Source organism: Centrocercus urophasianus, unplaced genomic scaffold (genome assembly GCF_019232065.1).
Source record: "Centrocercus urophasianus isolate 14NV4802_14NV808 unplaced genomic scaffold, USGS_Curo_1.0 seq_14, whole genome shotgun sequence".
NCBI classification, from domain to species: Eukaryota; Metazoa; Chordata; class Aves; order Galliformes; family Phasianidae; genus Centrocercus; species Centrocercus urophasianus.
Window position 1 is genome coordinate 38,414,734 of NW_024884586.1, and position 23,400 is coordinate 38,438,133.

Here is a 23,400-nt window from a genome sequence, read left to right on the forward strand (position 1 = left end):
AGTTCCTGATGGCTTATCCACGAGCCCATTAGCATTGGATTCATCATCCTGAGGTTTTCTTTGCAACTAGAGTAGTTGGAGTCTTACCTCTTCTGCATTTTTTTTTTTTTTCCTCCTGCAATTGTTTAACGTGAATACTTAATGAAAAAAAAGGGATTAAGGGAGAAGACTATCATACTGGTTAGAATCTCAGACTACCTTATTCTGGACTAATTCTGGAAAACGGAATGTAAATAAGCAAAGAGTTTGGATTTTCCATTTTACACAACTTTTCATTTTAAATAAACATCTGTCTGAAAACAGCGATGCACAATTTGCCTAGCGCTAAAGAAATCTCATGTATTGGGCAAAGTTGTGCTGTCTTTGGGTTCCCAGCTGAAAAACTCGGTTTTATAGAATCAAGATGCTTGTGAAGACTTTAAATGGAAAGCACTTATAATTACCAGCTCCAATGCTTTCAGTGTTTCTCAAGTTCTTATAAATTCTTTCTTCTAACTGTCCCTTTTTTGATTTTTGTCTCATGCTTCTGTTAGGGATGCTGTGAATAAGCTGATGACATGGTGGTCAGGCATACAAACTTTTTTACTTTATGTCATTAAGAATGGTAACAAGGTGATTCCCTGAACATATGAGGAAGGATGCAAATCTTCCTCCAGTCGAATACAACCTGTAGAATTATCCTCTCTTCCTAAATATGAGTAGATTCACAGACACCTGCCCTTCCCAGAATTTTTCTTTGTTATCTTTTTTTCAAGGGTATTTAACTGATAGTCATAGTTAATTCGAGGAACATGCTATATCTTTTTACTGACATACATATTTCTTAATCTGTGCACAGTCAAATCATTATGGCTCATCCTTACAAGCCTGATCTTCAGGCCAATGCAGTTTGGGATTCTGCTTAGTGATTTCCTTTTGCTTTTCTGTTTTTATTGTTCCTTGCTGCCTAAAGGTGCCACAAAATCTAGCTTGTTATCAGCACCCAGTATAGTCAGTATGTTTGTACCTGCACCAGAAGAATTTGCTGATGATCAGCCCACTGTGATGACTGACAAGTAAGTTCATTTTCTGTTTCTTTCAAAAAACTAGTTAAACTTAATATAGATCAAAGTAAATATAAATATACTCAACAGAAATAAAGTTTTCTTTTTATCTTTTAACCGTATGCTATCTTTTTTGAATTAATTAATATATTTTATTCTAAGTTAAAAATGTTCAAAACACTGCCCACAAGATGTGTTTCTAACTCAGTGGGATATCTGTGAGTTTGCAGTGGTGAGAACACAACTCAAGCTACTGTATGTACGTGAAGGGGAAGGGACACAGTTTCTACCCTTCATTTAAAACTGGTTAATTGGATGATTAGAATTATACAATATATGTAACCTACTGAGGACACTGGGAAACATAAATTTTGGATTTTTCTTTAATTAAAACTGATTGCTTAAATGGGTGAAATTGTACTGTTCCCTATTTTAAATCAATGGTTTCTTGTGATCACTGAAACCACTCTCACCTTAGGAAGAAAAAAGGTTATTTTTCAAATATTTCTGGTTTTCAGTTGAAGTAGAAAGTTGTGATTACCAATCAACACTTCTGTTACCAACATAGCACTAATCTCAAAGGATTTTGCAAACATCTACTTGTTGATTAAAATGCCTCTGAAATAAGTATTAAGTGCACTCATTTAATGGAGAAGGAAAGCTTTCAGAAGGGAGCTATGTGTTGAATTACTGGAAAACTATGACTAGAAACTGTAAGTTCCTGATTGTGCTACTGTGCTCAGTCCAGTAAACAGATCTACTAGGATGATCACTGGTTAAGGCCACTGAGCAGACTGTGACTGGAAGCAGACCTTACAGTGTGACAAAGTGAATGATCCTCAAGTTGAGGATTATCTTTGTCACATCCTTTGGTCAATTCTCCAAAGCTCTAGCTCTAGCAAAAATCAAGCTCTGCTGGTCTACATGTTAATGTTTTATTTTACCTGTTAACATGTAGACCAGCTGAGCTTGATTTTCATGACTTTATTGGCATATTTTCGTTCTGTTTAGTGACAAAGTCAAGAAAATTGCCTGTACAATTCCATTAGGTTGAAATATCACGATCTGTTGGAGTCATTAGCAACTGGTTTGATTAAATTGAGCAAACTGGGCTAGTTTCCCACATTGGTTTGTTTTTCATGTTCAGTTTTGAAAGCCTGTCTCATCTCTCCTGAGTCTGACATCGTCTTTATAATTAGACATCAGAGAGTTCTTTCAGAACTTCTTTGGTTGTCTTTTAGTATTTCAAGAGGAGTAAGTGACTCAGAAACAAATTTGTCCTGGAAAAGGAGGTTTCTCCAAAGTCTAAGGCTTCTGATTGGTTTTTCATTTCCTTCTTTCATTTCCTTAAGAGTGATAAATGCTGTGGAGGCCAATCATGTTATTGCTTTTAGTTGCATAATCTGTTACTCATAATTCATGACAGAAAGGACAATGTGAAATTGTTCTCTCTTTTTGAGATCATCTATGTATGTCATTGTGTCTATGCTGCTATATAGAAAAGTGCCAGGGACGTGAGCCCTTGCCTGAAATCAAGTGGCATGAACTGGCTGATGTTAACATTGCTAGGGCTAGTCTTCATTGTGATAGACTCCTCTTGGGTAGTGCAAATTGAAACAGTCCAATACAGAGTGAGGGAAGTAGCTAAGCATTACCAGTGTAGGACTCAGAACTTAGACATACACTGTGCTCTTCCTTCGTCAGTGCAAAAACAGCCAGTGCAGCTAGCGGAAACATTTGTTAATATTTGAAAGCCATGGACTTCAGTTAATTATAGAAAGATCACAATTACATTTTTTACTAAATTAATTCTGAATAGAAAGTACTAAATTATAGTACTTTAAAAAGACATAAATATGCCTGGATGCATTGTTTTGAATTTCTCAATGTCTGTTTTACTGTTCCTTGCAGATGCCATGATTGTGGAGCAATTCTTGAAGAATATGATGAAGAAACACTAGGCCTGGCAATAGTTGTGCTCTCAACCTTCATTCACCTTAGTCCAGACTTGGCTGCTCCTCTACTGTTAGACATCATGCAGTCTGTTGGAAGGTAAATTCAGGCCTGTCCTCATTTCCATGTGATTGAAAGAATTTTGTGCCTGTAATTGAGTTTACATAAACTTCATTATATGAAGCTATATATAATATCTGGTTCTGCTTACTTGAAGAATTTTTCAGGTTCCTCAACCATATTTTATTTGCTTATTAAAACTAAAGATTTGCGTGTCTTGGCTTCCTAACCAGCTGCTCTATCAAGTTGTCTTTGATAATGTCTTAAATGTTTGGCATCTCTACTGTTTATCTGTTGTGACTTTCACCTAGCATGCATTGGATAACTGAAATGCACCATTGTATTGTAGTACTTGTCACTGCTGCTTCAGCTGCTTTCACAACTCGTTGCTTAAGATGTGGGAGAGATGCATTCTGTGTGTTTCAAAACAAACTTCTGAGCAACATGCTGTGCAGAATGGCACAGCTCTTCTCTCCATATTACTTTCAGTGTCTGAAGTTGCTTGACTGACTTGTGCAGGGACATGGCTCTTTACAGTCCTGCCTCCCCATCTCCCACTTCCATTTAAACACAGCTACTATTCAAGTCCTCTATTTTCATTAATTCCAGTGTTGCAGTTCACTGCTGATGAACTCTAGTGGAGGCAAAATTTCTAATTAGACAGATACTTTCCATTCTGTGTTATTCTTGTCAGTACAGAACTAGCAGTCATTAAGAAGTCATGGAGAGTGAATCAATTGGAAGATAAATTATCAGGGATGAGGGCTGAGTGGTTTAACTTTTTCTGTGCTCTGAAGAAGGAATGCTGCATTTTTGGAGGAAACTGATTTTTTTAAAGCAGCAGATGGCATGCAGCATGAAGTATTTTTGGTAAATGTCCCATGTTGTTCCTACTAGCTGCCTTTTCTGGCAAATTCTAAGAGCAGTAAGTGGCTATCTAGAACAGAATTACATTGAACGTAAGTAATGAGGTAATAAGTGGAGATGGTGATGAGAGTTTGTTCAAATAATATTTAGAGTGCCAGTGACAAAACACATGCAAGCTGTTAATTTCAAAAAGCTTTAGATGTTCCCAAGTATTTAATATAGTTCATGTCTCATGACATCTTTCCATTTGAAAATCAGAACTTAAATGTTTTGTTTATTATAAAACAAACAAATAAGAACAACAGTCCTTCAACAACATGCTTGCATTATAGCATTCAGATGGAGGGGAGAAACTTTGAATATGACTTTGATTTCTTTCAGAAGAAAATTGTTACGCTTTTGTTTCTGAAAATTCAGTAGATTTTTGGAAAATAGCTGTGATGTCTATTGGCATGTAATTAGTTCCACCAAATTCTGCAGAAATCTGCAAGCACTTTAAGGTAAGCTGATGCTTTAGTTATTCCAGGGTCTAGGCTTGTATTGCTTGAAGGTGGCCTCAGACCTATTTTCACTCAGAATTAATTTTCAAATCAGAAAATACATTTTATTTTAGCCTGGGCTCCTCTTAACAAGAGTGCAGTCATGGACTCTCTTGATTTTTTTCTGATTTATGCTGGGACAACTTTATCTTCAATCCACTGCATTATCCAACCTGAGATTATTTCACAGCTGAATGTATGCTGTGTGTCCAGCTTGTCATGCATCATTAATGGAAATCACCATCCATTCTGGCTCAGTCACTTGACTGAGCTGCTTTAGAATCCTTCTTTTGGTTTGTAGTGGAGACTGGAGAAGAAACTGCCTTCTGAACTGAGGCTGACAGAGGATTAAGCAAATGCTAAATCTACTCTGAAAGGATCTTGAATCAAAGATAAATGTTAAAAGCCAGTTCATCAGCTGATGCAAACTGGTCTTTTTCTATGAACTTGCAATTCAGTTGTATCTTATACCAGCTGAAATACTGATGTGTACCAGATGAAAGTAAAAATTGCATGATATTTTGTATGTAGGTGATGCTTCCAACTTTTAGTGACTTTTAGGAATAAATGTGCATTGCTTTGATAGTATAAGCTCTGACTCTGTTTACATGTTCTGCATACTTAAGTGTGTGATTTGCTTTATGCTTTTATTAAGTATTTTCTCAAATGGATTCCCATTTTGGGCTTCCTAGTCTACATTTAGGTACTAAAAATGGATGATGTGATTTTTGAGAACCCCCTGACTTTCGCATCTGACTTTGTAAGAGCACTGATGTACTTACTGTTTCTGAAATTAAGCCACTTATTTAAGTGCCAAAATCTGAAATGTGAAGCCTCACTTCAGATTGCCAAGTGGAGAATTTTGGCTCAGTCTATGCTGCTGTGTTAATCAGGAACAATTCACTTAGTATGCAGCTTCTGGCAAAGTTTATTCTTCGCCACATCCTTTTAGATTAGTAATTGTTTTAGATATGCATGTGACAGTAGTTTTCACTTCATTTTCATCATTCTGGAACAGGAAGGGAAGTAGAATTGTCTTCAAATCTGGGAAGTATTTGTTACAGAACTGGTTAGAGTTTATATGTTGTTCCATTATGATTTGTGTGAATTTAAGAGCACTTCAGGAGAAATTTCTGGTAGCATTTTAAACATTCTGTAGAACTTTTGTTTATCATTAATATTATTTTTTAGCTAGAGAGTCTACTGACTTTATTTAAAATGGAACACAAAAAAGCTTAAAAGTATATGAGCTTCAATTGTTGTTATTTTTGTTGCAGGTTGGCATCAAGTACCAGTTTCTCTAATCAAGCAGAAAGGTATAGTAGCAAAAGATACCTTATCCAGCAATGAATTTAAAGCAATGTCCTCCTTGGTCATGAAACAATTAAATGTAATCTTTTTCTTTTCTTTTTTTTTTTTTTTTTAAAGTTTCTAAGTGAGAGTTTCATTTCATATATTTTTTGCCTCATCAACATGAACAGGAACTCGTATTCATATGTAGTGAATAAAAAAAAATCAGATTCATTTAAAATGCCTCGTGATTTCCAGAATTTCATTGCAGATCATTTTAGCTTGTTCAGTGTTTGCTCAGTGTTTGCCTTGATAAACTGTCTTCATCTTGATAAACTTCATTCAGTGAACTGAGGTGAAGTGAGTCATCCTCAGCCATGGATCCCCTTACAGTGATGTCTCATCACTTAAAAAAGATGCTGAATAGGATAAATTTGTTTTGAAAAGCTGCAAAAAAATGCTAAGAAGTGCAGTTTAGGAGTAAATAGATAACACTTAGTTTTTCTTTTTTTTTTTAAACAAAACCATTCAATTTGTGAGAAATCGGGAAATATTTAAACTCTTGAAGCAAATTAATAATTGTAATGTGCATATTTACCTATTTCTCTTGTGTTTTATGGTAAAACCAAGAATCTGTACCACTGAAATCCACAAGGTGAGAGCAGGATTGTATTTCAAAACCTGACAGCTCACAAGCAAAAGTAGAATTCCATCTCTGAATATTTGACCTGAATTAATAAAGTAAAATTAATAACTTTTTTGAATCAGGAAAGTTCTGTTTATGTCTTTCTCATAACTGAACACTTTTGTAATTAAGAAAAAATAGAATCTTATTTATTATCACTACGTTTTCAGGTTAGAGAGGTGTTTCATCTGCAAGGCAATTTCTATACATTCTTTTCCTTCCTTTCATTCCAGCATGATGATCCCTGGAAATGCTGCAGGTGTGGCCAAGCAGTTCCTCCGCTGTGTGTTCCATCAGCTGGCTCCCAATGGCATCTTCCCCCAGCTCTTCCAGAGCAATATTAAAGGTGATTTACAGTACCTGAGTACATTTCTGACCCCTACAGTTACCCCTGTATGAACACCTAGTGAAAAAATGTCATTCCAATTTCAGATGGAAGTTTCTTACGGACCTTAGCCACATCCCTTATGGACTTCAGTGAGCTGAGTTCTATTGCTGCTCTAAGCCAGCTGTTAGAGGTATGTTGGCTATCCCACTATTAATGTTACTGGCTTTATTAAGCATTACCAGACTTACTGAAGCCACCTCTCCTCGTGCATTAGGAGTTCAAACTTATATCACTAAAAGCAATGTGAATTTTTAATTTTTTTTTAATTTTTTGTCACTGGAAGCAAGATCTTCACCATTTTTCTTCTGGGTTTTATTCTCACTGATAGCTTTTTTTTCTTTTCTTTTTTTTTTCCCACAGACCAGCTCCTGGAGCTGTCTTATTCCTTAGCAGCTTAGGCCATCTCTTTCCTTGCACTATTTCTGGTGTTTGGAAATATTTATCCTCCTATATTGGCTTTCTCATCTGTGTCAGATGGCACTTTCTTTAAATAATCCAGAGATCTATTGCCTGCTTTCTGCCAACTTCCTTCTGTGCTCTTGGCTTGTTTCTATTGTAACTTTTAGCATCCCACGAGTACTAGTCACTTCCATACTCCTGCTCTTCCAAGAACATAGGTGTTCCTTCAAACACAAACAGAATCCAAAGATTCTGACAGAGCTTTAAAACTATGTACATCTTTCCAGTCCTGTCCTTCATACACAAGCCAAAAAATTGTGCATCACTTACTGAACATTAATGGCTTCTTCAAAATTAGCCAAAGGAAAATATGGACAAGCTACTGGTTAATATGAGTTGTGCTTTCTTTTTTTTAGTGCCTTGACAATATAGGCAGCATATGAGTTAGGACCTTGTGTATAAAATTTTCTCTCAGAGTTCAGTATCTTAAGCTTTTGATATTGAAATCTCTTGGTCATACTGTAGGAAATGAACTAGACTTAACTATCACAAACTCAGGTCAAATTCCTCAGACATTTTATCATTAGTACTATACAAGATGTAAATAGTATTTAATATGAAAAATTAACCTCTGAAGTTCCAAATATTGTTTAAGCGGCCATTTGTTTATAGTTGTCATTTTGTTTCCCAGGGTTTAAATAACAAAAAGAATTTACCAGCAGGGGGTGCGATGCTACGCTGTTTGGAAAATATTGCTACCTTTATGGAAGCCTTGCCAATGGATTCTCCCAGCAACCTTTGGACTACAATTAGTAATCAGTTTCAGACCTTCCTTACCAAACTCCCTTGTGTTTTGCCACTTAAGGTATGATATAGACGTTTGAAATGAGCTTTACTAGCATTGGTCAGGATGTCCAGAAACAGTGGGAAAGTTGTGGATGAGAGCCAGAGTACAGGTGGTTTTGAATGTTTTCTAATGATGCAACTAATGTTTACAGAGGACTACATTTATTGTACTCCCAATCTATCTCCTTTAATAATATTTAATAATAGGAAGCAATAACAGCTCTGACCAGGAGAGTACTCCTTCACTCTTTATTAGATATTTTTTCCCTTCTACACTTTCCATACCCCGACTTTGTCAGAGTAGATTACTGCATTTGAGAGAATCAGTGTTTTGGCATCTGTTTGGTTTTAACTGTTAAAACTAACTAAATCTCACAAGAAGGCCAGCACAACCTAATTAATTTGCTAAAAGTACACAATGCTCAGACAGGCAGAGTAAAATGTGAGACTACTGGAACTATTCCCATAGCTGGGCCCAGCCTGCTTGTTTGACCATGGCTATATATGGATGGAAACTGAATGTATATGGAAACTGAAACTAGAAGTTTTGGGCTCTTATTCTTGAGTGCTCAAAGCAGAGAGGCCTTATTTCCTACTGTATGCATTTTGTGATGTTTTTTTTCAGTTAACACGGAAAAAAGTTTCTGATTCTTTCCAGTAAACATGGAATTCTGATACTCTTATTCTGACTTCTTTTCTCACAGCATGAATGGGCCAAGCAATAATTTCTTCTGTGCAAAGGCATGTTGATCAGTGTGAGCTGAAGGATCCAGCATCTAACTTTGTGAATTACTTTTTAAATGGTGTCACTCTCAAGCTATATGAAACATTAAATTCCTTGGTTCTGTCCATTTAGATGGAGTGTTTACTGTGATTTCCCTTTATTCATGGGAAATATCATTAGTGGTAGAAATAAAACAATCACCTGTCCTCCAGGGTCATATATGACTCTCTGCTCTTCTAGATGTTTGCACCTGGGACAAGGTGAGACAAAGGACAGATCCTTGAAATTCCGCTCACTGTTGCAACCTGTGTGATTTACACAGAAGAAAAATCAGTTACACCTTAGGGAACATATCTAATGGGGCCTCTGGAGCAGCTATTGCCAGAGCTTATTCTAATGCCACGGGGCCCAGCCCTATCTTGATATACAGGGAAATATCATAGTCCAGGACAATCACAGAAGTGAGATAGATGGTGCTAATTCACTCAGTTTTTAAATCCATTTTCACTACAGTGGGAATGTATTTCAAGGAGATTTTTGTAATACAAAAGGTAAGTATTCTAAAACCAGCACTTTTGTCAAATTTTCTTGAGACTTCAGGTAGTTATGCTACCATTGAGGGGATATGATTACATGTTCAGAAATAAGTAGTAATTGAGGCAAAGTAACTAAAAATCAGTTGAGATCATTTTTCAGAATTCACCTGTAGCTTATTAATAGCTGCCACCACTAAAAGTAAGAGATGTACACAGAAAGGTACTAACTTTTTTTCCCTTCAAAATTTCCACAGTGTTCTTTAGATTCTAGTTTAAGAATAATGATTTGCTTGCTGAAGATACCTACCACTAGTGCCACTAGGGTAAGTTTCAAGAACATTCTGTTGCCTGCTGTTCAACCAACCTGCATTATTCTGCAAATGTGTTTTTATGCACTAGCTAGGAAAACATAATACTTAAGCATAAAATTGTGTAATCTGATGCATGGTGGAGAATGGTAAGAGCTTTGGAACCTCGGTTACTGTGAAGTGTGGGTAGGATTGCATTTCTTTGTGGGTGTGAGTGTGTATCTTAAAGATTTGATATTCTCCACTAACAAAAAAAAAAAAAAAAAAAAAAAAAAAAAGTAACAAACTTCCTCAGAGGCCAATTCAGCAGTTCTCACTACTACAGTTCCACTGAGATCAGTAAGGTTTTCCTGCATAAACACTGTAGAATCTCTGATGTCTCATAAACACTAGAGAATAAGCTTTAAAAAATTCTTTTTTTTTCTAATTTGTTGTACAAGCATGAAGTTATTTGGTAGATAGAATAGCCATTTGACTGAAGCAGTGTAGATCACAGCAAAATCATTTCTGAACTAACAATAATGCTGGTGTTCCATTCAGATATATCTGAGATGGAATGCCTTTTGTTTTGCTGAGCAACCAGTTCTGATTTCCCTAAATCATGTCATTGCAGAGTCTTCTGGAGCCTTTTTCAAAATTACTAAGTTTTGTCATTCAGAATGCTGTCTTCACTCTGGCCTACCTGGTGGAACTGTGTGGTTTGTGCTACCGAGCCTTCACTAAGGTAACAATGAGATTATATCTTCCATTGGAGACCACTGAAAATAGGACAGACAAAGTCCTACTACCATCAAGTAGGATATTTGTGAGTGAAGATGAAATCAATGTCAAGTTTCAAACATGTTAACGGTTGTAATGTAGTTTGGCTAATCAAGTAGCGATGATGATGCAGCACCTATCAATAACACTGAATTTCACATTCCCAGTATAGATAGTTAAAGGGAACCTACTGAAAGCATTGCTCAGAAAAAAAGCTTTGATACGATTTCACAACTTTTGAAAATTTTTCCCTCTTAGAGATGACATTTGGTATTCATGCGTGACTGTCTGTATAATCGTATATTTCCTAGTGCACGGATTTAGCCACATATTTTACACAATAAAAACCTAAATATTCCTAATAGTACCACTTGAAAGCCAAGCTGTGAGGGGAGTTAGCAGATTGCTGATCGCAGCAGAATGCTCCACAAGTTAGGATCCTGTTTAATTCTGTATTAAGTATCTCACTTTGGTGTGCATAGCTCTCAGCTGAGTAGAAAAGAAAACAAAACATCTGGAAAAAGTTTTTAAGATTCTGGTTGAAAGATACAGTATAAAAATAACACTCAGTTACTTGTCAGCTTCATTTTTATTGCAATTGGTGAAAAGTTAACATCACTTAATGCATGCAACACTTAAAATCACTGAATATGCATTAAAAATGAAACAAAAAAAGCAATGATACTCTCACAGAAAAGATGCACCACAAGAAAATACAAAGTCCTTTCAACAAATGCAATGGTTTGAAGCATTAAGAGAAACTATTAGTATGTTTAATTGCAGAAAGCAAATGTTACTTTTTTGTCTCATTTGAAAGAGAAGAATTTGTGAAAGAAAAAAAAAGCCCTGAGTACAGAAGAGATTCTCCAATTACTGGAAGTAATTTGAGTTGGATCTATAGTTCAGGCTTTGGGCAAAGCAAAGTAAAATGAGAAAAATGTTAACTGAGAATTGGCTGAGATTTCACTGAAACAGTAAAAAAAACCCCACACATTTAAACTTGAAACAACTGCTGCATTTGAGATCTGATAAGGCAATTTTGTGTATGCCTTCTAAAGCAAATGGTGAAATACAGGAAGTATTTCACTCCCCTCATACTGCCTCCATAGTTTCAGTTATTTAATTAAAATTTTATTAAAACATGATATTAAACAACCTAGTGTTTTTCTTGCATGCTTCCTGGTTCAATATTCTATAACTGTATTTAATTGCATGCAGGAAGCTAGGATTATAGCACTTGGTAAAAGCTCCTTGATTTAGTTTAATGCAACCTTGTGACCCATAAATGGAATCATTAGTGAATGCTCTCCTGCAATTTTTAGCCACAAAACGCTTAATTTAGTGGAACTTCATAATACATTATCCAAGTTATTACTTGAAAATAAGTGTGCTTGAAGAAAGCGTGCCTGGTTTTACATTGGAAAAAACAAGTTAATGAATGCTTTTAGAAAAAAAACAGCTAGTTGCACTTTCTGTGCTTCTCTGCAGTGGACAGTTCTGTAACCGAATAGTGCTGTTTGTGATAGAATACCACGTAGAAGCAAATTGCAGGAGGAAAATAATTTGAGAGCATTACAACTATTCAGAATTAATTGTTAGTTTTTACTGGCTTAAACAAAACTTACAGAACAACTTTCAGCTGTAGTATGAAGGAATTTTGTCTCTTCCAGCAGCAGACCACTTTAATGTATACTTCAAGGAGAGGAATGCTGCCTGACCACTCGAAATCTTTTTTGTTTTTTAATCATCAACAGTTTCCTAATATCTTGTGACAGAAATATCTCTGTATCTTTGAGTCTGAAGATTCACATCAGTCTGATATATGTCCTTGTCTGAGATTCTGTTCGAGCTCAGCAATTTGTTTTTTTTCAATGCTTTTGGAACTCTCAGTTGAGAATAGCGTCTCTTTTTTAGATTGTCATCATCTTACCTTCAGTTTTCCTCTCAAGTCTCTTAGGAATACTTTTTGGCTTTCTTAACTCCTATAGCTACTGACTCTTCATTCTAAACTTAGTGTTTTACTATCATACTGTTGTTACTAATATACTGTTTAGTAAATGGAGTATTCCACTGAACTGTACACAGTAAGGTTTTCCTATTGAAATTTTGAAAGAACTGAGGGTACATCCTCAGTGTTTTTAATTACTGCAGTAGCAACGGAGGCAAATATAAAGACTTTCTGCTTTCTCATGGATTATTTGGAGAGATAGCATGTTACTCTGTTAAACCAAATAAAAAACCTGTTCTGTTTACTAAGTTTGGACCCTAAGGTACTGTTTGAAACAAGTTTTGATAGTTTTACATTCTACACATCTGCATTTGCAAAGTCATAGTTCAACGTTTGCAAGGCATTTGAGAGGGTAGCTTTGGCTGAACAGAAACTGGAGGGGTTCCATCCTTGATCCTTTGGTACCATGTTTACATGTCTGCTCTGGGCTTTATTCTCATGGAGCTAATGTGACTTCGCACTGCTGTGCAGAACATGAAGTTCTTATACATATTTATCAGCAGCAGAATGGCAGAATGATAGGATTGAGGAGACTTCAGTAGGAAGTGAGCTCTGGGCCATTGACTTCAGTGTCATCACTCCTGATTAACAGCAGGAAGTAAGAGGTCAGATGTCTACAAACACTGTGCTCGATTTTCCTTCATCTGTCTGTGCTTAAAAAACATTAAGAATTTTGACAGGTAGGAGTAGTTTGAGAAAGAGTTGTCTCTCTATTTTATCATCCTTAAGGCCAAGGAAAGCTGGGATTCATGAGGCTTCTCTTTCTTTTCCAGTGTTCTGACAAAGCAATTTACCGATTACATTCTGTGTAGCTTAGGTGTTAGTTTCTAATGTGGTTGAATGCTTTTGACAAGAATTCTACCTCTCTCCCAGCATGTGCAGGCTACTATGTTGGATTGCTGATAGAAAATTCTGTCCAGTGTGTTGGGGCATGTAATTATTAACTGCATTGTGTATGTTTCTCAGGACTATGAAAGCAGATGACAGTAGGAAGAGTCACTGTTTGAGGAATAGACATTCCAGCAGGTCATCAGTGTCCTCTTTTGCCTTGAGTGTTATGTACCATTCTTGTTCCCCATGCTCAGTAAGGATATAACAGAACTGGAGAAAGTTCAGATAGAAGTAACAAGAATGAAGAAGTTGTGGAGTGAGCTCCATATGAAGAGCAGCTAAGTCAGTCTCTTCAATCTGACAAAGCAACAACTGATCATTCCCATCAGCGACAGAGGCTTGTAAAGTCACAAGTGAACCAGACAGAAGTGGATAATCTCATGCTATCCCTGAACAAGGACGTATTAAGTAGGAACTAGTGTCAAAGCAAGTAAAAAGAAGTGGTTCTTCAAACGACTTCTTGCCAAATAATGCTGGTTCTGAAAATTGACATGGCACAAGTGGTTGGCTGATGTGCACATGGAAGAGAAATCTGAGAGTTACAAATCATACAGAAGCCATGTTGACCTCAGATGTCCCCTGAGCAGAAAATAGTCGGTGGCTATGAGAGCAATAGTGGGAATTATACATGCTTGCCCTGCTTTTATTCTTCTCTTGGCATCTGCTTATGGCACTGTTGGAGATAAGTTACTGAGGACATTATATGATCAGAGCACCATTCATGCATGTAGGATGTGAGGATGTGTGACTGAGTATTTGTATCCTCAAGACATTGTTTCATAATACAGCTGAGCTGATCCAGTGTTTGCTGCTTTTTTTTTTTTTTTTTTTTTTTTTTTTTTTTTTTTTAAGTTTAGCTGCATAGACTGCTGCAGTATGGGACTCATTCCATCAGCTATATGTACTATCTGAAAATGTGTCATCAGATCATGTGCTCCATGTAATTGAAAAATCAAAATTCTGCTTGTATAGGCCAAAACAGAAATTTAAGTCAGGTCTTTCATTCACAGACTCCATGTCAGACATACCATTCTGCTGTTCTAGTGCCTTTTTCCAACTCAAAGGTTGATATTTAAAATCTGTTTTCATTAAAAGACATGTCGATGCTGTGGGAGGCACTTGCTTGGCTTTGTGTTACCCAAATACAGTGTGGTGATATCATCTTTCTGAGGAACAATGGTGACTGGCTTCTCAGTCTGTGCTAATCAAAGCTCAGTTTTCCAGCTACTCATATCCTCCATCTCCTTTCATTTTAGTTGCATTTGCTACTGCGTGCAGCTGGAAATAAGCTGCAAAATGACTTCACATATTAAGCCTTACAGTCTTTCTTTGGGGAAGAAAAGAGCATTATTCCATTTTGCAGATGTCACAGAGGAACTGAGACCCTTACTAAATGAAAAGTTAGAAGTTTAACTTACTCAAGTGAGCAGGCAAGTGCTTGAGATTTACAAGACGAGATAATAAACTTTAAATCATAAACACATTTTGGAACATGTTTTTCTTATTAGAAAACATTTTTTCTTCTCTAATGTTCACTTGAAAGAGAGCTCAATGTAAGTCTCTCTGCTGATCAAAGTTCTTGAGTTGTGGAGGTCACTAACAGGCTATGGATTTGTTTCACATTTTTTATCTTATCTTATGAAGTAAGAGAATGTCAAAGTAAGATATGTAACAAGCTGCTCTTATCTCTTGAACCGCCTTGCTGTTTCAGCTCTACAGCTCTATTCTTAGGCTTCTGTGTTCTAATTTCCATTGGCTGTTTTTTTTACCACGTGTTTTAAATGTTTCTGTTGTAGTAGCTGTAGCCAAAATGGTTTTTATTGTGAAAATGGAAAAGTACTGCTAGTCTAATGAATGAAAATCAGTGTTAAAACTGTCTTACTGCGCACAGCCTTATTTTAAGAGGAAATGATAACAAAAAAATATATGGTAAAATCTAAACCACTGTAGTGAGAGAACAGTGCTAAAGACTATTTCCAGGTTGGTTTTCCTCTGTCAATCCTTACTGCTTTCCTTTTCCTGTCTATACGGAAGTAAGCAGTGATATCTACCCAGCTTGCCTTTGCTATATGACTGTTTTATAAAATCTGTCATGTATGAAATATTAAAATCTGGTATAGCAAAAAACATTCTCATTGATGTCTGTTCTATCTGATCTTAAGAATTTCAAAAATGTGGAATTTTGTAAGATAGTAACAAAAAGTACACTTCTGTAACTTATATTTTTGAATGTAGATGAAAAGTTATTGCTGTAGTTTACTAGTGGGTGCCAGTGAATTTCAGAACATTTATAATACTATGTTCTTCTTTTGCAGGAAAGGGACAAATTCTACTTGACACGCAGCGTCATACTGGAGTTATTGCAGGCACTGAAGTTAAAATCACCATTACCAGACATGAATCTATTGCTGTTGGTCCAGGTACAGAAGATCTACCTCATGTTATTCTCATCTGGATTGTATCTCAGCCCAAATTCAACAAAAAAGAATTTACAAGTTCAGCATGGTTACTGAAAATGCCAGCAATGTCAGGCTCTGACAGTTTGCTTTTATAATTTTTAACCTCAGACTTCTATTTGGAGTCCCAATTCCAATAACTTAACCACTAACTGCTTTCTGTCTTAGTGGTGCAGAGATTCAGTTTGATAGCATGTGCATTAGTGTTTGTCGACTTGACTGACTTCTCCTAGATTAAAGAAGAGGTCAATCTTTTTTGCACTGTTCTATTATATAGCTTTGTCCTGTGGCTATCTATCCTGAAGGATGACAAAGCACCTTAATTTCTGTAATCTAATCAATCCAGAATTTGCCATTTAGGATTGCAAGCATAACCCTTCAGTCTTGGCAGTAGAATTTAGCTGATAAACACTTGTGCTTCACATTGAGCCAATCACCAGATGAAGTCATCAAAGAAAACTCTCTCCTATATGCAGAAAGAGAAACTGATAATTGCCAGTACTCTCCTTCTAGAATTGTTCCTATATGCGATACGTGCTTTAGGATGCATTCATACCTTCCCAAGAGCAGCCAGTGTGATTATAAGGGTCTTGTATAGCCTTTCAGAGGCTAATGAAGTAAGTTATAATTACTGATATCCAAAGCTTCTTTTGTCCTGTCAGTCATAAAGAACATGGTCTGTATTCAGGCCCACTAAGTGCAAATTGGCAACCCTCAGTAATATGTGGTCTAGTGTCAAATTGAATTTAAATACCATAGTAGCCACTTAGTATATCCTAGGCGTTGTAGTAACTTAAAAAAAGGTGATAGTAAAAACAAACATGTATCTATGTGAATTTTCTTTAATGTTATTAATGGAATGGAAGGCTCAGTGTACAACTTTACCACAGAAATCCCACACAATATTCATTTGAATTGAATGGCATTATGGACTTAAAACTGTACCGAAGGTAATACCAAATGAAAATGATTTCCATTTTCAAGGTAGTCTCTTCTGCATTAACTTGTTAGCTTCCATACAAGGTTCTATACAGACAGTGCATACAGAAAACTGAGAGTCAATTAAAATGTTCAGAATAAAGGAGCTAGAAGTGTTTTATTTTAATGATAGATCAGCTGTGGGCTGACAAAGGAGTTTCTAGGAATGTATGTTTGACACCCACATTTATTCCAGATTGTATGGTGCCTTCAGTGTAACTGTTGACATCTGTGCAAAAATGAGCACAACTGTATCCCACTTTACAAACAATGAGAATTTTAACCAGCTCATCCCAATTCCAGATAGATATCCTGGATGTTAAGGGTCAAAAAAGTCTGTCTCTTCAATTTGTCCTAGCAAATTAAAGCCGTCGTCTACATGCTGCAGTTCCATGGGTTTCCATAGGAACTGCTTCTTCACCCAGTGTTTTGTTTCCCAGTACCTTTCTCCTACTCACATTTCATCAGCATATATCTTCAGGATTTCCAATGATTTTAAATTATATTAACCTCATTAGGATTTGCATGTTCAGTCATCCTATAAAGATCAGTACACTTGACCTGTTTTGTTTAGGTTACTCACGTTTCTGCACAGATCTTCAGCTGCTGTAAATCTAGTGGTTCCAATTTGTCTTTGTGAAGATCTGATCTGCTAATTACTGACTGCAACAATTTAAGGTCACATGCATAATACATTATTAGGAATATATATTTTTACAGCTCTGATTATAAACGTAGTATAATGTAGATAATGATGTTATATAGTTAATTCACTTAATTCAGAAGACATTGCATCTTAAACATTATGCTCCATCTGTATCTTATCAGACAATGTTAAGAAGAGATGTGGTAATGATTTGCCCATTCCTCATCTTTTTGCAGCAGAGACAACATAAATCACAGTGAATTGTACTGGAAATGAAAGAAATTTTCTCGTTGCATCTGTTTTCTCCATCTTGTGACTGCATTGTGAATTTAGGAAAGATCCTTGTACATGGCAGTCAGATGCTGAGAAATATAAGCTAAATAAGGCCCAATTGCTCATTAAAAATGTAATGTTCAGCTGTTTTTCACAAATAAATTAATATTTTGTTTAATCCAAACTCCCCTGTGCAATAGATGCAGGAAGCTTAAAAGAGTCCAGTAGCAATAGCTTTGTTTGCTGCTGCTGCAACAGTTTTCTCTTTTGGATACAGGAAACATTAGGAGAAAATCTGTCACCTGTTCACTTAAGCTCACTGACGGGTCTTCTGTTAAAACAGAAACTGAGTGTCCTGGTTGCTGCTTAAGCTAAGAGAAAGTCTGGATCAACACAGCCCATAAACATAAGGCTTTCTTTTACTTTTGTATAATGATCAGAGCTCAGACAAGAAGAGCATTAGGCCACTTAACTGAAATATGAGTTGCGTTTTTATTTTTTCTGTGTAATTTATTCTCGTGTGAAATAATTTCTAAGTAAAAGAAGAGTTAAGTGGATCCTGGCCTATGTCTGATGATATCTAATTATTAATCTAAACTCAGATATATCTTTCTATTATTTATCCCAAAGTAGAGATTGTTGGTCAAGTCATAGGTCTGACGTGTTTCCAGGTCTTTGGTAGGCAGTCTGAATTGAGATTAAATCTCTGAAGGGTACAGCCTGTGGAACTGCAAGAATAAATGTTTTGGAAATATTTTCATGGATAGCTTCAGCCACTGAAAGCACTGCTAACACATAGGCATTAGATAGTGAAGAATGTTGTGTAGTCAATATCTTTCTCACTTTGTAAAGGTACTACTGTATTCATTGTCAAGAAAGAAAATTAAGACTTATAATTTAGCATGCTGGTTCTTCTTTTCAGTCTGCTCTTTGTTAGAAAGCTTCCTTGCATCATGATAGACAGAAATTACTCAAGTGCAAATGGAGTTTAGTACAAGTTTTAGGCAAGAGCAAGTCATCTGTACATTGCCAAATGCATTATTGAAGCATAAAGATTAAATAATGATATTAGTGGATCTAATGTATGAATGATGTGGACAGCAGAGATTTGAAATTTAAAGAAAAAAAAAAAGACAAAGAAAGCAAGGGAAATAAAAGCATAATTCAGCCAAATAGAGATAGTCTTGCATAACAGAATGATGCTGATCTTGCATTTTTATTTTTTTGGCCTTTATTATGCACAGGTTATCTTATATTGTACCAGTGTGTACATATGTTCTCAATTTGAAAACTGTTCGTATAATTCATCATTGTAGAACTTCAGTAAAAGCACTGTAGTGTCATAGTAAAGAACATGGCAATCTGCCTTATTTTTCTCTATCTTGTTTTAATCTGGGATGGAAGAAGAGTATTTGATATATGCAGGGAATGGCAAATATACCTATTATTGATTATAAAGAGGGATTTGATTTTATATAATGTTCTTTAAATTTATTCTGTCCAGCACATATGTGTTAATGAAACACACTTAAGTCAGAATTTTTCTTTAAAATTACTCATTTATAATGGCGAACAAATGAAATTGGTAATAAAGGAAGAGAACTCCACAGGCAAATTACAGCAAATATAAGCTAGTAGAGATCTGAAATGATCTTAATAAAGCCACGGACAACTTATTAGTGTCTTCAGGTTCCTCTGTAAATTATTAAAAAATAATTCATCTTTAATTTCTTCTTAGTTTGTTTGTGCAGACGCTGGAACCAAACTAGCTGAGTCAACAATCTTGCATAAACAGATGATTGCCTCACTGCCTGGAGTAAGTACTGAATCAAAAATTCATCTTTGAGTTTTGGTTTTTAAAATTATGTCTTATCAGCTCATAATGGTTCATTTGAATGTTCTTTCTTTTTCATTTCTTCTGTGGTTGCCAAGGTGTGTTGCATCCAGTAGCTGATAGGCTTCTTCCTTTTTATGAATGTTGAAAGGTTTTGGACTTGATGCTACTTCTCTTACTTTTGCTAATGATCTTTAGTCCCATGTCTGACTTTAGCTGGAGCCTGTATTCAAGTAGCTCTTTAATAATGCCTTTCCTTTCCTCCCAACAGAGTGTTTTAATTTACATGTGGTTTAAGTAAGTAGATGACACTGCTGTGAAAAGGTTTGATAGGAAAATGATCATTTCAGAAAAAAAATTAAGGAACCAAGTAGCTCACTGCTTGAATGAAACAGGAACTCAGAGGGAACATTTTTGTGATGGAACGTTATTATTCAGAGGTCTGAGTATGATATCTTTTATAATTCTGTTATTCAATACTCCACATAAAGTGGATGGAGGATATGCTGACAGGGCTGTCAGTGACCTTTTTTACTGTTTGTTACTCTGTCAAGGGAACTGGCAGGCATAGCATTTGAAAAAACAGAAAGTGGTATAATTCATCAGCAAGTAGATTGATATTAACTTAGGAAAATGGGAATCATCTGGATGAATTGCTTAAAAATAGAATGCTAACTGTTTTTTGAATTTCAGACACAAAAACTCAATTATGGCTTAATAAATTTGTGGTCAAAAATAAATCTGATTCATTTGTGCACTCAGCTTCTGTATTTCAAAGCACAGGTGATTAAATAAAGGTCAAAGAAGAATATCTCCCCCCTCTATAAACATTTTGCAATATTTTGTGCTGAGCCTATGTCTTGGGGTTTGACTGGGTTTTTGTTTTGTTTTGTTTTTCTACTGTAAGAAGAAAGATACCAAATTTAATAATTTCATCCTATATCCTCTAAAGTTACTCAGACCCTAAAATTGAGGCAAATATAAAGACTTGATTTTGAGGAATGTTGGACATTTCTAGTTCCCTTTGAATTCAGCCAGAATCATTTTCACCTCTGATTATTAAAATATAAACATGATATGATACCTTGTGGTCAGCCATATCATCTTCTGAAAGCTTTTCTCCAGATTTCTCTGGTTTGGAAACCTTTATTTAATCTGGCAGCTTTGTTACATTGAGTATTGTGCACATCTTGGGCACGTCTTATACTAGCCAAAGGCCAAACTGGCATTTTTCATTGTTCTGGGAAAGGGACTATGAAAATTTGTGCTGTGGGAATGCAAGTGCCACGTTGAATCCTTTTGTTTTCCCTTTGGGGTTTTCTTGCTCTGGAATGCATTACTTCTCTGTGCTTATGCGGTTATGCTCAAATTCATATAGTTCGGATTTATTCCTTCTCTCCCTTGCATCCTCCTTTCAAAATTATGACTAACTTGAATGCTGTATGAGTTTACTACAGGAATAGCCCAGAAAAATTTGTTAGTTAAAAAACCAACCAACCAGCCAACCTACCAACAAACAAAAAACCCAACCCAAACAACAAAAAAAACCTAACAAATTTTAGTGTTCATTTCAGTGATGCTTACACAGAAAATACACTAGGCCAATCATTTACCCTGTTTTTCTACCATGATTCATGTGAACATAAGAGCAGTCTTATTAAAATACTTAAAATTATCCTTACAAAATTCATTCACAATTTCTGCAATCACATCTGATTGGTTTTACTTGCAAAGATGCTCAGCTGCTTGAAGAACTGAGTTGCTAAGCTCTCATCAAACTTTTAAGACTTTGATTTTGGGACTGTAAATTTCAGGAGCTGCATGACAAAGATATTATTGAAAGTTTCATTAGTTAATCTTTCATTGCTGTCACAGATAAAGATCATTTTATGGTGCATGAATAAGTTACACTGACTGATCTATCTTTTGATACTATCATCAGATAAGATAATGTTACAGAGAAAAGAAAGGCATAAAAGAATGCCTATTTCTAATTAAAGTAATTCAATTAAAAAGTAAAGAATTTGAAACAGACAAAAACAAACCTGTGTTGTGATGCACAAGAAGCAAAACCAAAAACACTAATTTATTTGAAAGCTGGTGCTTAAACTTGTTTCTTTTATGTTCTAGTGTGGAACAGCAGCAATGGAGTGCATGAGGCAGTATGTTGGGGAAGTGCTGGATTTCATTGCAGATATGCATACCTTAACCAAACTGAAGGTTGGTTATGGGCATACATAAAGTGTATATGGAATTTTTGTTGTTTTAAATATGCTTTCCATAATTATCCCGCCTGGAAGGAACAACTGTAAGTCTTTGAGGAAGACTGTTTTTCTCTCTCTTTCTCTCTCTCTTTCTCTCTCTCTTTCTCTCTGTTTTTGTTTGTTTATCTCATGTATTCGCTTGCTCACTTTCCCTTGTCCTCTCCACTATACTCTGTGCCCTGAAGGGGACAATTTTTTGCAGAATAATAATACTACAGAAGAGGAAGAATTCCTGTGAAATTGAAAATCTCATCTCTTGAAACCCACAGTAACCTTGTTTTACTGGACAAAGTACCTTTTTTTTGTATGTTCTTATCCCATTGGCCTTATGCCTTGAATCCCATTGTAATTTAAAAGAAAATCTTCAGTAGGAGAGGCAGCCTTTTGTACAGTAGCTGGAGTAGAAATTTACTTCAAAGTACAAAATAATTAATCATTTTAATCTGGATGAATTGCCTTCCCGCTGTATCCTTTAAAATTATTCACCCATTTCTCTTCCAGTTCAGAGCTACTTTCAAAAGAGATTAGCAAATAAATCATAAATGAGAAAGAGATACATCTGATTTGCCACTTTCATAGAAACAGAGAATGGGAAAAAATCATGTGAAAATACTTGCAGATTATCCTCTCTTCTGTGTAAAAGTTTCTGTGTGAAGACTTTTTCCACTGGTGCTTATTTTTTTGGTGCCCCTTTTCCCTGGAATTGCAGTCTGCTTTTTAGAAATGCTTTTGCAAAGCTTGAGTCTGAGTTGATAATTTCTTATGCGTGGTAGGGCTATTTATTTAGTATACTTGTATACCTAGATATAGCTAAGACATGAACTAAAACTTTACCCAGTTTGTCACTTTTATATTTTTGAATTAGTCAAGATCTCCAAATGTAGCATTATAAAATGAAATTGGAACCAACTTTTTCAAAATTGCATGCTGTATTTGTTTGAGTCCGTGTTGTCTGATGTAGTACCTATAGTACTACAGGACTGACTATAGAGTACCATGTAGTACAGGACTCTACTAAAAACATAAGAGAGACAAAAAATGCTAGTAATTTTATTTATTTTAGTTATTAAACTTTGGCTATCATCTTTGCAAAATTGGAAGACGGTTCTTATTAAATATGATGAATTTGAGAAATCAGAACCCAGATTTTTCACTTCCAAATTCTAGTAGGATCATAAGATAAACTTATTATGTGCTTCCAGCATTGTTGGGAAAATATTGCATATGTTTCTAAGTTTAGAAATAGTCAGAGTTTTAAACAAATTCACAACATCTTGATTTACTTTCTTTTAAGCTGATTAAATATAATTGTTTATGTTGCCTGGGATTTATTGACCTTGGTGTTCCTACCCAGTTTACAATTTCTTACTATGGATGTGTATTGAAAGACTACCAAGAGCATCTGGACAAACAAATTCCCATAGTGAATATCGTAGGATTTTTATGACTAGTAGCATTTCAACAGCAAAAGTTGAATCGTCTCACCTTTTCAAATTTTCAAAGCTTTTGAAGTTCTAGATGTTGAATGACGTTCTTCAGAAGATAAAAATTGAGAAAAGATTATTAAATACTATCCTATAAATTCCAGTGAACAAATAGTTCCATTATCGATTAATTTCCAGTGTCTTATTTTGGGTGCCTGAGGATAGTTCC

The 23,400-nt window shown here is 35.6% G+C and overlaps 1 protein-coding gene across 3 annotated transcripts in view; it reads left to right on the forward strand.

Annotated features, from left to right (window-relative positions):
• The window catches only part of UNC79 (unc-79 homolog, NALCN channel complex subunit), a 96,437-nt gene that overhangs the window by 59,819 nt on the left and 13,218 nt on the right, over positions 1-23,400 (forward strand). For all 3 annotated transcript variants that reach the window (XM_042814807.1, XM_042814808.1, XM_042814809.1), the window contains 11 exons: positions 953-1,055; positions 2,955-3,095; positions 5,740-5,778; positions 6,671-6,783; positions 6,870-6,955; positions 7,916-8,089; positions 9,585-9,653; positions 10,252-10,362; positions 15,612-15,716; positions 19,388-19,465; positions 21,614-21,703. In XM_042814807.1, coding sequence (XP_042670741.1) covers positions 953-1,055; positions 2,955-3,095; positions 5,740-5,778; positions 6,671-6,783; positions 6,870-6,955; positions 7,916-8,089; positions 9,585-9,653; positions 10,252-10,362; positions 15,612-15,716; positions 19,388-19,465; positions 21,614-21,703 — 1,109 coding nt within the window. The remainder of the gene's footprint in view (positions 1-952; positions 1,056-2,954; positions 3,096-5,739; positions 5,779-6,670; positions 6,784-6,869; positions 6,956-7,915; positions 8,090-9,584; positions 9,654-10,251; positions 10,363-15,611; positions 15,717-19,387; positions 19,466-21,613; positions 21,704-23,400) is intronic.